General features: G+C 60.8%; 1 protein-coding gene across 3 annotated transcripts; it reads left to right on the forward strand.

Annotated features, from left to right (window-relative positions):
- The first annotated feature begins 6,478 nt into the window (after positions 1-6,478).
- Positions 6,479-11,692, forward strand: MCRIP2 (MAPK regulated corepressor interacting protein 2). Of its 3 annotated transcripts, XR_003793382.1 has the most exons (6): positions 6,490-6,634; positions 6,740-6,857; positions 9,576-9,711; positions 10,611-10,738; positions 10,974-11,075; positions 11,304-11,692. XR_003793382.1 is itself a non-coding variant. In XM_029222387.1 (5 exons), exons 1-5 carry the CDS (start codon positions 6,583-6,585, stop codon positions 11,372-11,374), a joined length of 471 nt encoding a protein of 156 aa, XP_029078220.1. In that variant the 5' UTR covers positions 6,479-6,582; the 3' UTR covers positions 11,375-11,692. The 3 variants fall into 3 exon arrangements, 2 of the variants coding, with proteins under 2 accessions (XP_029078220.1, XP_029078219.1); XM_029222387.1 differs by lacking the exon at positions 9,576-9,711 and having other exon boundaries at positions 6,479-6,634; XM_029222386.1 differs by lacking the exons at positions 6,490-6,634; positions 6,740-6,857 and adding an exon at positions 7,032-7,180 and having other exon boundaries at positions 11,304-11,662.
- The last annotated feature ends 545 nt before the right edge of the window (positions 11,693-12,237 follow it).

Consider the following 12,237-nt stretch of genomic DNA (forward strand, 5'->3'; position numbering starts at 1 on the left):
TGCTTATAACAAACTCGCCCGCGAGACTTAGGTGATTGTGACGCAACTACCAGCCTCCTCCACTACCCTTCCCACCCCCGCCTCCCCGGCTCCGCGCAGAGACATTAGTGCGCATGCGTCGCTAATGGTTAGGCGCACCAGGTTTGGCGGGGTCCGCGATGGTGGGGGGGGGCTCGGGGTGTCGCTCCCCAGCATTCGAGGGGAAGGAGCGGGGATGAGCTACGTGGGCTTGCAGCCGACTGGATTCGAGCGTGCTCCGTGGAAACCACGGCAACCGCGGCATTCGGAATTGTGGGGGCGGGGCCATGGGAGGGCCTTCGTGGCTGGGGCGGGCTCCTGGATGGGCGGGGGCTGCGGGTGGGTGGGGTTGTGTGGCGGAGCTCCCTGTGGTGGACTGGGCTCCGCTGGGGCGGGGCTGGGGCTACAGCTGGGCGTGGTTATGGGGCGGGGCTCTTATGTGGGCGGGGTTGTGCTTGGCGGGGCTCCTTGCGGCGGGTGGGACTCCGGCAGGGGCGGGCCCAGCCTGCCGGAACTGAGCCTGTGATGCTCAGGGCTTCTCTGTGACACCGAGATGACCAGGGCTAGCCTAGGTAGGGTTCACGGATGTTGTGCGGGGTCGGTGACCTCTGAGTCAAGTCGGAGGCCGATTTGTGTTGTGTCCACGGTTCTTCCCTGGTTGTCTTCTTGGGGCCCATGTCTCAGAAGGGGCCCTTTCAGCAGGCTGGAGACCGTGCTCTGCAGTCAGGACTAGCTTATCTCCTTTGCTGGGCACTTTTTCTCGCGTGAGACACCCCTCCCCCCATACCCAACGTCGCTCTGGCAAGAGCTCTGAGAATGGCACTGACCGAGACTTTAGCCTGGGATTGCTGTTTGAGGGGGCATGCAGAGTGGGACCAGAGGCCGCTGTCTGAATGTGGTCAGAAAAGGAGGACAACCTTGCATCTTAGGGACGGGAGATGCGAAAATTCCACTCAGTGGGTCGGCCTCCAGACAACCCCTTTGGCATTCTGCATCACGACCACCCTTTTTTCGTAGCTGACTTTCCCCTTTCATGGCCCTGAGTTTTCATTACCTGACTCACTTTTGCCTCACCTCCTAGTTTGTTGGCTGAGCATTTTCTGTGTCTCCAGGTGGAGAAGAGGTGTCCCTCAATGTGAATCCGTGACCCTCACCTGTAATGATCAGTGGTCATCTGAGGCCTCACCAACCAGGCCCCTCAGCCCTCCTTGCCCACTCGAGAGGCACCACGCTTCCTGGTGACTTAACATGGCATTCCTGGGCACGGGCCACCCTGTCATATTATAGTATAATAAGAAACAGATATTTGGTCTTCGTCCTGGTTCCTCGAATAGAACTCTTAAAACACTGAAGATTTTGTGAGTGATGGGGTGAGAGGAGCACCTGTTATTCATAACAAGCCCCTTTCAGCCTTACCTGGATTTATACCAATGAGGTGACTCTTGGAGGATGGGGGCTTGTTGCCAGGGGAACCCTGTGATTAGGGGGTTGGAACTTTCTGCCCTACTCAGACTTCTGACTCCTGAGAGGGGGAGGGGCTGGAGACACAGCTAATCTCCAATCGCCAATGATTTAATCAGCCCTGCTCTTGTAATGGAGCCTCCATACAAATCGCAAATAGAGGGGTTCAGGGAGCTTCCAGATGGTGAACTTGGAGGTGCTGGGAGGGTGGCTCCCAGGGAGGGCGTGGGGGCTCCGCACCCCTTCCTCACACCTTCCCAGGTCATCTCTTCCACCTGGCTGTTCCACAGTCGTGTCCTTTATGATAAACCAGTAAATATAAGTAAAATGTTCCCCTGAGTTCTGTGAGCCATTCTGGCAAGTTATGGAACCCAAGGAGGGGGTAGTAGGAACCCTGACTTACATCTGGTTGGTCAGAAGCACAGGTGACGACCTGGACTCCTCATTGGCGTCTGCGGGGATGGGGGATGGTGTTGAGGGACTGAGCCCTCAGCCCGTGGGTCTGTGCGGACGCTGGGCAGTTAGAGTTAGAGTCCAGTTAAATTGTCGGACACCCAGTTGGTGTCCAAAGAGAACTAGAGCATTCTCACTAGAGAACCAATAAGAACTACCCCCCCACTTTTGGTGTCAGAAGTGTTGTGAGTACAGAAAAATAAGTTTTTCCTTTACACTCATGTCCTGTAAGAGAGAAGGAGCCTGCTTCCCCCATGTTGTATGGTGCTGCTTGAGGAACTGCCCACATGCCCTGCAACGTCTTCTGTTTAACGGCACTTGACCTCAGGTTGACGTCCCCCTGCCACGTTCATCACTCTGGACTGGATGCTGTGGGAACTGACACCTGCCCTCTGCACTCTCCAAGCTCAGAGCCTGGGACAGAAGCAGCTGGGTGCAGCCAAGCGGTGGCCTTTGCTACAGTGCGTGTGTGTGTGAATGCATGCACGTGAGCATGTGTGAGCTGCGTGAACAAGTGTGAGCACACATTTCCTGTAAAGTGCCGGATGTGTGTCAGACTCTGGGAGGGTCCAAGTCCCCCAGGGGATGCTGAACATGGGACACCTGGAAGTGCCCCAGACCCGGGCCTGTGCTCAGTGGTACCTCCTGGGGTTGTGTCTCCTGCGGATTACTGTTGGAGCCGGAGGGGCCTCTCCTGCTAGTCATGCTCATCTACAGAGGGCTGTGGAGTAAGCCCCCCTAGTGTCCAGAGCCAACAGCAGGGTCCAGCTTCCTTTCTGAGGTCCAGGCCCATATGCCCACCATTCACTGAACTTCCTCCCAAGCCCTCCAGTGCTGCACCCTGGGCACTTCCCCTCCCATTCCCTCACCGTCACCCACTACTGCTTCCCTCTGTATGTTAATTTTCTAGAGCTAGTATAACAGATTACCCCAAAACTTGGTGACTTAAAACAAAAATTTATTTTCTCACAGTTCTGCAGGCCAGAAGCCCAAAACAAAGATGTCAGCTCCCTCCAGTGGCCCTACAGGAAGCCCTTTCGTGATCACAGCTTCCGGCTTCTGTGTGGCTCCAGGCGTTCCTGGGTTTGTGCAGGCTCACTGCAGTCTCTGCCTCTGTCTTCACCTGGTCTTCTCTGTGTCTCTGTGTCCAAATATACCTCTCCTTTCTCTTACACGGACACTCATCATTGGATTTAGGGCCCATCCTAATCCAGAATGACCTTATCTCGAAATCCTTGCTTTAATTATATCTGCAAAGACCATTATTCCAAATAAGGTCATGTACTGAGGTTCTGGGCGATGTATCTTTGGGGGGCCACTGTTCAACTCACTGCACTTGGGTATGGGAATGGGCAACCCCTTGGGAATTCCCTGGAGGTCCAGTGTTTAGGACTCGGCACTTTCACTGCTAGGGCCCAGGTTCAGTCCCTGGTCAGGAAACTAAGATCCTGCAAGCCACGAAGCCAAAAAAAAAAAAAAGGAATGGGCAATCCCTAGAAACTCGGTGGCAGGTGTGGCAGCATCCAGCCGGAGCCTTTCCTGGGGGCCACCGATCATCCTTTATTGGCAGAAGCCCATCCTCTAGTCTGGGTTGGTGAGGGCATGGATTTCAGATCTGAAAAATGATGGAGGATGACTGAAAACTTAAACATCTTTCTCCTCTAACATGACATTTTTGTATCATATTTAGAGGCTTTTAGAAGAGAAAAATCATACTTGTTTTTATTATAATTAACTGGGGTCAGTGAGGTAAAGGCCTTTCCTTACTATGACACCCATTTTTTTCAGCCTGCTGGGTGAGGCCCCTGTCTCCTCTTCAACTGCCCATGACTCCAACTCCAGGATGGGTTTCCAGCCTCTCTGACAATAGGGAATGTTGCCAGCTGCAAGACGCTATCTCTACGGGGGCTTAGCAGGGTGGCACGCCGTCATGGACAGTGTAGTCCAGGGAAGGCCAGGCTGGCCAGGGTTCCTACCCTAATAGGAGAACCAAACTGAGATCTTGGTTGCAGGCCCATCCAGACCCTGACCTCTCCCAGGCTCTGGCTGGGCCCTCCCCACGCCCCTTGGCTCTGTCCCGGGGCCAGGGCAGGTCTCACACTTGAGTCCTGGGAGCAGTGAGGCTGGAAAGGTGCCTCAGGGGGAGATCAGCCCCACCCTCCTCCCTGCCCTCCTCTGCTGCCTGTCCCCTACAACCGGGCCTTTCTCTCCCTGGCTCCCCTCTCCCTTAGCTCAGTGTCTTTTGGGGACCTCTGGGTTCTCTCACTTCTCCCCTAGGCCCAGCCTGTCCTGCACCCCCTCCTCTCCTGCCTGTCGGGACCATTTCTGTTCTGCTCCTCTTTCCTGGAGCCCTTCCAAGGGGTCTTGGACCCAACCTTTGACATCAGACAAGGCCCGTAGGCAGGGCTGGGACATTAGAGTCTAGCAGCCTTGGCCACCATCAAGGCCAGGCCTATCTGCTCATCAACAGGCCCTGTCCTTCCCCTCTTCACGCTGGCCTGAGGGGGTGCCTGGGAGAGGAGGAGCTCTCAACTCATGTCAACCTGGGGGGAGGTACTCCCCCACCCCAGGGCCTGGCTCCTTCTGCCCAGAACATGTGCCTTCAGGACACAGGCCCACCCTCACCCTGCGGGGCCCCTCACCCAGCCTGAGTGAGTTAGCATTGTGCTCGAGGCCACCAGGGAGACCAGGGCAGCCAGCATAGACCAGGGCAGGAGCGTGGTGGCCTTGACACAGCTGGGGGGCGGGACGAGGGATGGGCACCTCGGGTGGAAAGGGGGGCCAGCTTGGCCAGGGGCTGTGCTCATGCCCAGACTCCCTGGGCATGCTCTCCCCTCTCAGGGTCACAGGCTTTGCTCAGCCCAGCCCCACAGAGCGGGCAGCTGGGGCCGGGGATAGGGGTCTTATCCTTTGGCCTTGGGTAGAACAAGACGCAGAGCCAAGGGGCTATGGGGGACTTGGGAGGAAGGACAGCACAGCTGCCCCAGGGAGCAGACTTCCCTGAAGGAGCACCAGCAGGCCCAGTGCCCCCACCTCAACCAGCAGCTACACAGGTGCATGGGGTAGGGGGGTGGGGGCATCCTCCCGCTGGTTGCCCCCCCCCCCCGCCATGTTGTACACAGTACTTGTTGTCTGGACATGATACGAGGAGAAAGACGTGCTCTATGGGTGGGAGGCTTCAGGCCCGCTCAGGTGTGGGGTGTGGGGGGAGTTGCGCTAGGTGCCCTCCAGGAACCCACTGGGCCACAGTGCTGAGGGGAAGCCCCCTTGCCCCCTGGGGCAGCGGATCCCAGACTGAGACACACCCCAGGCTCTGGTGCTGGCCCGACTGAGCCTCCCCAAATACTTGTGGGAGCAGTGTAGGAGCCCTGAGGGACCAACGTGGTTGCACAAGCCTCTGAGGCGGATGCCACACCCCCTGGATGACCCTGGGCAGTTTGTTTTCTTTTTTGGGGGGGGGCATTAAGGATTGAACTCAACCAAAGGGAGGATGGGTGCCTCCTGCAGAATCCAAAAGGCCCTCAGGCTCACAAACCCAAGAGTTGTGTGGTTCCCCCTCCCCCAACCCAGGCTGCTGTGTGTGAGGCCCTGTGATGACCCTGCCCCCACTAGCAGCCTGAGGCAGCCCTAAGCAGCCTGTGAACTGGGAGGAAGGGGCATCTCTATCTAATCCTCAGGAAGGAACCCTGTGGGTAGAGCCCCCTGGGAAGGGGCTGCCTGGCAGATTAGGGCACAGCAGCCGCTCTCCTCCAGCAGGCAGGTCTGGCTCCTCCTGAGGCACTGTCACTGAAGTAGGTCTTGCAGCTGACCCCACTGCCTGGGGGGTTTGGAGGAGTAAGTGCTCTTTCTCCCCTGTGGAATGACATAAACTGGGTTGCTTCACCCACCTTCTCCATCCCCAGGATCCAGCCCCCACGATGCTCCTGGATTGGTAAGTGGCCTCCCACCTCCCTGGGGTTGGGGGCAAACATCAGCATGGAAGGCTGAGCTGCTGCAGAATGTACTCTCTGCTCCTGCCCCATGGGATGAAAGGGAGATTCCCAGGGCGTCATGTCTGCCCGAACCCGGGGGCTGACCGCCTTTTCTCATCTCTGACCCCCTCAGTCCCATGACTGGGTGAACCGGCACACTGGCCCAGGCCCACCCAGGCACCTTGGAGGAGGGTCTCCGACGTGAGTGGGAATATCCTTGCTTCCAGGGTCCACACAGCTCACTCCCAGCGTCTGTCAATGCCTCAGCTCCTTGGACATCACCGAGGGCCTGGGCCAGAACCTCGCCACGTCTGTGTGCCTATGGCTCCTGTGGCGGACGGCGGCCCAGGCCTCAGGGAACTTCCTTGACCTAGGCCTTGGGCCAGAGGGGCGGGCGCTGCTTGCGGCCGCCCAACCCCAGCCTCGGGCCCTGCCGCGGGTCCAGCCAGTTTCCCAAAGGCCCGAGCACCACCCCTGCCGCGTGTCTCGGCGCGGGCCCTTTAAGGGCCGGGGGTGTGTGGCGGGCCCGCCCCCTCCCCGCAGCGCCGGCCGCCCGTTAAAGGGGCCGCGCCCTCGGCACCCGCCGAGTGTCAGCCGGGCGGAGGGCGCGAGATCTGGCCGCGGGCCGGCGGGCGGGGAGGGCGCGGAGGGCGCGGGCGCGCTGCGGCCCCTCCGCACCATGTACACCATCACCAAGGGACCCAGCAAGCTGGTCGCGCAGCGGCGCACAGGTGCGCAGCGGGGGCGGGTAAGGTAGGGAGGTGACGACCGGAGTTCCGCACGCGCTGCCCGCCCCCAGCGCGACGGCGGCTGACGCGCCCTGCCCGTGCCTGCAGGTCCCACGCAGCAGCAGGTGGAGAGCAGGCTCGGCGAGCTCCTGAAATGCCGGCATCTCGCGCCGCCGACCCCGCAGCCCCCACGGGCGCAGCCGCCGGGACCCTGGCCCCTGTCGAGGTGAGACGCGCGGCCGCGGCCGGAGCCCGGCCCTCCCCTCCCCCGCCGGCCGCCGCGGGGCCTTGAGGGTGACCTTGGGGAAAGGTTAGCGGAGACTGGGCCACATGCTCCGGGCGGGCGCGGAGGGGGCGGAGCACGCCGACCCCGCCCGCGCGTGCAGCTCTGGCACCGCACCTCCGCCTCACCTGGCACCTGGCTGGGTCCGAGGGGGCTGGACCGGATGTGCGTGACACACCTCCGAGTCCTCTGGGATCCCGCGGACCCCGAGTCGGGAGAAGGCCGACCGGCTCCTGGATCTGAGGGGCTCCGGGCGGCTAAGTCAGGTGCCTGGGCCGACCTTTGGGCTTGAGACGAACTGCTGGGGACTCGCCCTAGAGGGCGGGAGCGCGGTGGCCCAGGACGCTGGCCCGCAGGTGGCCTGCCTCTGCCCGCGGCTGGAGGCTGCCAGCGCCGTGCTTGCGGGGCAGCTGGGGGAGAAGTGCACGTGGTTCCCTGTGGCCCTGCCAGGCCACTGCTCGCCTCTGCCCTTCACCCCAAACACCCTGGCTGGGCGTGGAGACCCCCGCAGATGCTTGGGGCTTGCTGGAGTTGTGGTTTTTCCGCCTTTCTTGACCAGCATTTTTGCCATAGGAGGCTCAGTTCAACCACTTTGGCCTCCAAGTGACTGTGATCTGGAGGTCATATCCTCCATCCCCCAGGACTGAACCTTTCACTTTTTGGCTCAGGTCCTGGCTTCTGGTTTCATTTATTCTATGCATGTTCTGGGCCCAGGGCTTAGTCCAGGCCCACACAGGCCTGAGGGCTCCTGAGCTGGGCTGTGGATGGGTGGGGGCAGCAGACTCAGGGCCCCGAGGCAGCGCTGACCAGGCCTTGGGATTTCTTCCCAAGTTGAGGACAAACAGCTTCCAGGATTGGCTAAGAGGTGGGGGCTGTGTGCTGCAGGCCACAGCCTGCCCTTCCCTCTCAGTTACTGGTCTCAAATGCCACAGGTGGGGGCAGCCTGTGAGGACCCTTCTTGGCTGAGGCCCTTTCCTGGGGCCACCTGCTAGGAGCATGTTGACACTTTGAGACTGGTCCTAGTGAGGAAAATGTTCCAGGCCGGCCACAAGTGCATCCTGGGGAGAGGTGTGAGTGGGACCTTGGGGGGCACTTCCCAGGACCCAGCTGTGCTGTGACACTGCCTGTGACATCAGCCTTGGTCCTCACAGCCGCCCTACCTCCCAGGGGAGGGAATAAGGCATAGGTGTGTAGACCCGCCCCTATCACCCAAGCAGGGAGCCTTCCCCCATCTCCCCCTCCCCCCCCCCACCGCCGCTTACCTGGAGAAACTTGTTGCTTCCTCCATGGCCCCTTTGCTGGGGAATGGGGAAGGAAATGTGCGTCTGTGGCAGGATCAGGGTGCTGGGGAGAGAGATGGGAAAGACAGAGCAGAGCCCTTAAGATGTTGCAACCTGCCAGGTCCCGGGGTTCAGGGGGGTGTTGGTACTTGGCCCCTCAGCCTGCTGCAGTCCTGTGTGGCACTGTGAGTGCAGGGGAGTGGCAGGAAGGCAGAGTGTGTGCTGGTCATGCCGTCCCCCCTTCCCTCTGAAGTCACTCCTTCCCTGAGCTGCCCCCTGCCAGTCTCAGGGACCTTGAAGAGTACCCCCGCTGGGAGGCCAGAGCAGCCAGCAGGTCCTCCACACCAGGAGCCCCTGAAACTTCTGAAATCACTCCACCCAGACTTCCTGTCCACCCTCCCTCACCCAGACTTTGCCCAGGAGGAAGGAGTCTGAGCCACTGCTGCACCCTCTGTGCCTGGTGCACCACAGGTGCTCAAAGCATCTGACCTGCTAAATGTCCGGGCTCAGATTCTGGCCGGGCGCTGCCCGTGGTGGTAGGCAGGCCACATGAGTCTGTGCCTGTGATGAGCTCTCCCTTCCAGCGAGAGAGAATAAGATCAACTGTTGGGGAGAAGAGAAAATGGGGCCACCTGATGGTGCAGGGGAGGTGGACTGGTGGGGGAGGGGGCTTGGAAGCTGTACTGGGTTGTGGGCTTTGGGGTCAGACAGGCATAGAGTTCTGATGCTGCCACCCACTCACCACATGTAACCTTGGACAGGTCACTTCTCTCTTGAACCCAGGTTCCTGGGCTGAAAATGGGTGGGTGGTCTACCTTGGAGGGTAGTGAAGGGGGTTAAGTAAAAGGAAGCGAGGCCTGTATCAGCAGGCACCTAGCAGGGATTCCGGTGCTGCTGTTGCTGTGGGCAGAGCTTGCCTGTGGGCGGGGCTTTCCTGCAGGCCGAGTCCCTGGGCGCTGGCACAGAGAAGGGTGGGGAAGACGGACGCTGGACTCGTCCATAGGTGCACAGGGAGCTGTGCCCTTTCCCCCAGAGGGCCCGCAGAACTGCCTTATGTAACTGCTGGCAGTGGGCGGCCAGGTGCCCGCTTGCTGGGGCCCCTTCTCAGCCCTGGCCAGGCCACTGTCTAGGTACTTGCGATTTACAGCCTTTGACTGCAATTCTTTTTTTCCTTCTCTGATGTTCAGTCTCCAAATTTTTCTAGGGCTAAGGGTAGCAGGCAAGGGGCTGTTCCAGTTAAGGACAAATAGCTGTGCCCTCTGGTTGGTATAGCTCAGGCCTGGGAGGAGCCCTGCCCCTCCACATTCTATGTGGCCACCTGACCCTGCCAGCCTGGAGCTGGTGGGACTGGTGCCCCTCAAGACGCTCCTCTTTATTTTAGTGCCCCTCTCAACTGAGGAGGAAACCCCAGCGGCGGTGGGGCGCCTGAGCCCAGGATGGCGAGCAGGCCGGCGGGACCGCGAGTGCCTGGCGGAGTGGCACGTGCAGCCCAGGACTCCCGGCTCCCACCTCCTGCTGTAGGTGTGGGCCCCGCACTCTCCACGGCCCTGTCCCGGGCTTCATGCGCACAGGGCTGGGCCAGCTGCCACTGGCCAGGGCAGCCCAACCAATGCCCTGGGCCCGGCTTGCCGGGATGGACCCAGTGGCCACCTGGACATCGAATGCCCACCAGGCCGAGCTCCAGCACCCAGGGCCATCTCCTTACTCAGCATTCCTGCCCCCGTGGGCAAGAGCATAGCCCCTCGTCTGGGGCCTGCAGGGGTGGGCCAGGGTTGCAGTCACACCCTCCCTACTCAGGATGGCCCACTCAGCACTTGGTGCTGTCTAGCCAGACCAGGAGCTGTCCCTGGGGACCTGGGGCAGCTGGGAGAGGGAAGGGCAAAGGCCGTCAGCTCTTGTTTGGGTCCTTCATCCCACACTGGGGGGCATCGTGAGATGGAGAGACTTCTGTGGGGGAGAAAGTGGCCAAGAACTGCGCCTGGTGGGTGGGGTTGGGCCAAGTGACCTTTACGCAGGTCAAAACCTGGGCTGATGGAGGCCTGGCTGGTCCAGGGGAGGTGGGTGGCTGGTGGCAGTGGGGGTGCCTGAGACCCTTGGAGGGCCGCCTATGTGCCTTGAGCATGGAGCTCTGCAGGGGATCTGGGGACACAGAGAGGCCCCACTCCACCCCCGCAGTCTTAGGCCTGGCTCAGGGTGGGGGGGCTGCAGTTGTGAACTGAGCTGCTGGGGGCGCAGGCCTGCACGACAAAGGCCTTGGCCACTGGCTGCAGCACACACCCTTCCTGTGGTTCAGGGAAGTGCCCAGGCTGGCCTTGGCCCAGGGGTGGTGAGGGTGGCCTGAGGCTGCTCTGGGAGCTCTGCCAGGTAACACCTGGGCTTGGAACAGTTGCTGACCATCTCTTCCCCCTTCCTGCAGTCCAGGGCCGAGGCTCGTGTTCAATCGGGTGAATGGCCGGCGGCCACCTGCCACATCCCCGTCCCTCAAGGGAACCCAGGAGACCTACACACTGGCTCACGAGGAGAACGTCCGATTTGTGTCCGAAGGTAGTGCTGAGGCCCGAGGGTGTGACCTGGGCCACTGGTCCTTTTCCCACTGTAACCTCACTCGAAGTTGCCAGAGGCCTGGGTTCTTCCTGGGTTCTCTGCCTGTTTCTCCTGTGACCATCCAGCAGGCTGCCCACTCCCAGTTCTGGGCTGGGGTCCAGGGTAGCCACCATGCCCTGGGGTGGGAGACACAGTGCCAGGGGCCTGGCTCAGCCTGATGATCCTCTCCCCACAGCCTGGCAGCAAGTGGAGCAGCAGCTGGGTGGTGGCCCAGCCGGTGAGAGCGGGCCGAGGCCAGTACAATACGTGGAGAGGACCCCCAACCCCCGGCTGCAGAGTGAGCCCTCCCCCGCCCTCAGGGTGTCCCCTCCACCTCCTCCAACCCTGATCTGGCTCAGCCAGGTTCTAGTCCCAGGGGGTTGGGAGGAGGACTGGAGCCTGACCCAATTCTTCCCAGCGTCTGCTACAGCTGGGGTCTGGGTGAGGGGCTTGTGGTCAGCTCGAGGTGGGAGACGCTGGTCAGCCTGGGAGGCACATCATTGCCCAGCCTTCTGCTCCCCTGCAGACTTCGTACCCATCGACCTGGACGAGTGGTGGGCACAGCAGTTCCTGGCCAGGATCACCAACTGCTCCTAGTCGCAGCTTTGGAAGGAACGCTGCCCATGCAGGGCCTGGCCCTGCCCCACGCTGGACCCTCTGCCAGGAGAGGACCACGGCGCCCTGTCCACCCGCTGCGGTGTGCCGTGCTTCACCCTGGGCCTGGCCAGGAGCCGGCCACACCTGAAGTGCCAGAATTTGGACTTTTGCTCCTGCTGACCCCTTGGCCCAGCTGTTCCAGGCTGCCAGAGGCCAGGGGTTGAAACTGTCTGACCTCAGTCCTGCTCACTGTGCCCGGGGACCAGCCTGTGGGGCTGGCAGGGAGGAGCTCCAGGCTAATAAAGTTGAGAAACTGCCCTTTGGAAAGGCCTTTACTTGGGGGTGGTGGGGGGTGGATGCGGGAGGGGGCACTTGTGCCCCAGCACCAGGCCCAGCCCAACCTTCCATTGTAGCCTCATCTCCTCACAGCTGAAGCTTTGTCTAAATTTGGTCCCCCCCAGCCTCTTGCCCAGCTGCCTTCCTGTGTCCTGGGCCAGGTCATTTTGCATAGAAGTCTATAAATGCCACCGCGCCCCACCTGACACCGCCCCTCCACCTCCGTAGTCATTGGCAGGTGTCTGAACCTAGTCTCAAGACCCAGAAATGTTACATAACTGGCCCCAGCCACCCAGAATTGCGGTCAGGTCTCAGGACGCCTGCTGCTGTCTCTGAATCCTCCAGGTCTGGTGGGGAGCCCTCGGGGTCCTGTAGGACATTGCTTTGCCTGTGGGGCCAGGTGACTTTGCCTGCGTCTGACACACGTGCCTCCAGAGAGCTAGGTAGCAACAGGGTAGGTGGGGACAGCTCCTGCCAAGTGCAGCTCACAATTTCTGGGCTGCGTCTCATTCCCTATACAAAGATGC

This window comes from Monodon monoceros, unplaced genomic scaffold (assembly GCF_005190385.1).
Source record: "Monodon monoceros isolate NGI ecotype Baffin Bay Population unplaced genomic scaffold, NGI_Narwhal_1 Super_Scaffold_13, whole genome shotgun sequence".
Lineage (NCBI taxonomy): Eukaryota > Metazoa > Chordata > Mammalia > Artiodactyla > Monodontidae > Monodon > Monodon monoceros.

What these genes read in the sequence shown, in the direction of transcription:
- MCRIP2 (XM_029222386.1), top strand. Translation starts at nt 7,078, where the DNA reads ATGTGCGTGACACACCTCCGAGTCCTCTGGGATCCCGCGGACCCCGAG. An exon ending in GCTCCGGGCGGCTAAGTCAG is followed by an intron (nt 7,181 to 9,575) that starts GTGCCTGGGCCG and finishes TCTTTATTTTAG; the next exon opens with TGCCCCTCTCAACTGAGGAG. An exon ending in CCCGGCTCCCACCTCCTGCT is followed by an intron (nt 9,712 to 10,610) that starts GTAGGTGTGGGC and finishes CCCTTCCTGCAG; the next exon opens with TCCAGGGCCGAGGCTCGTGT.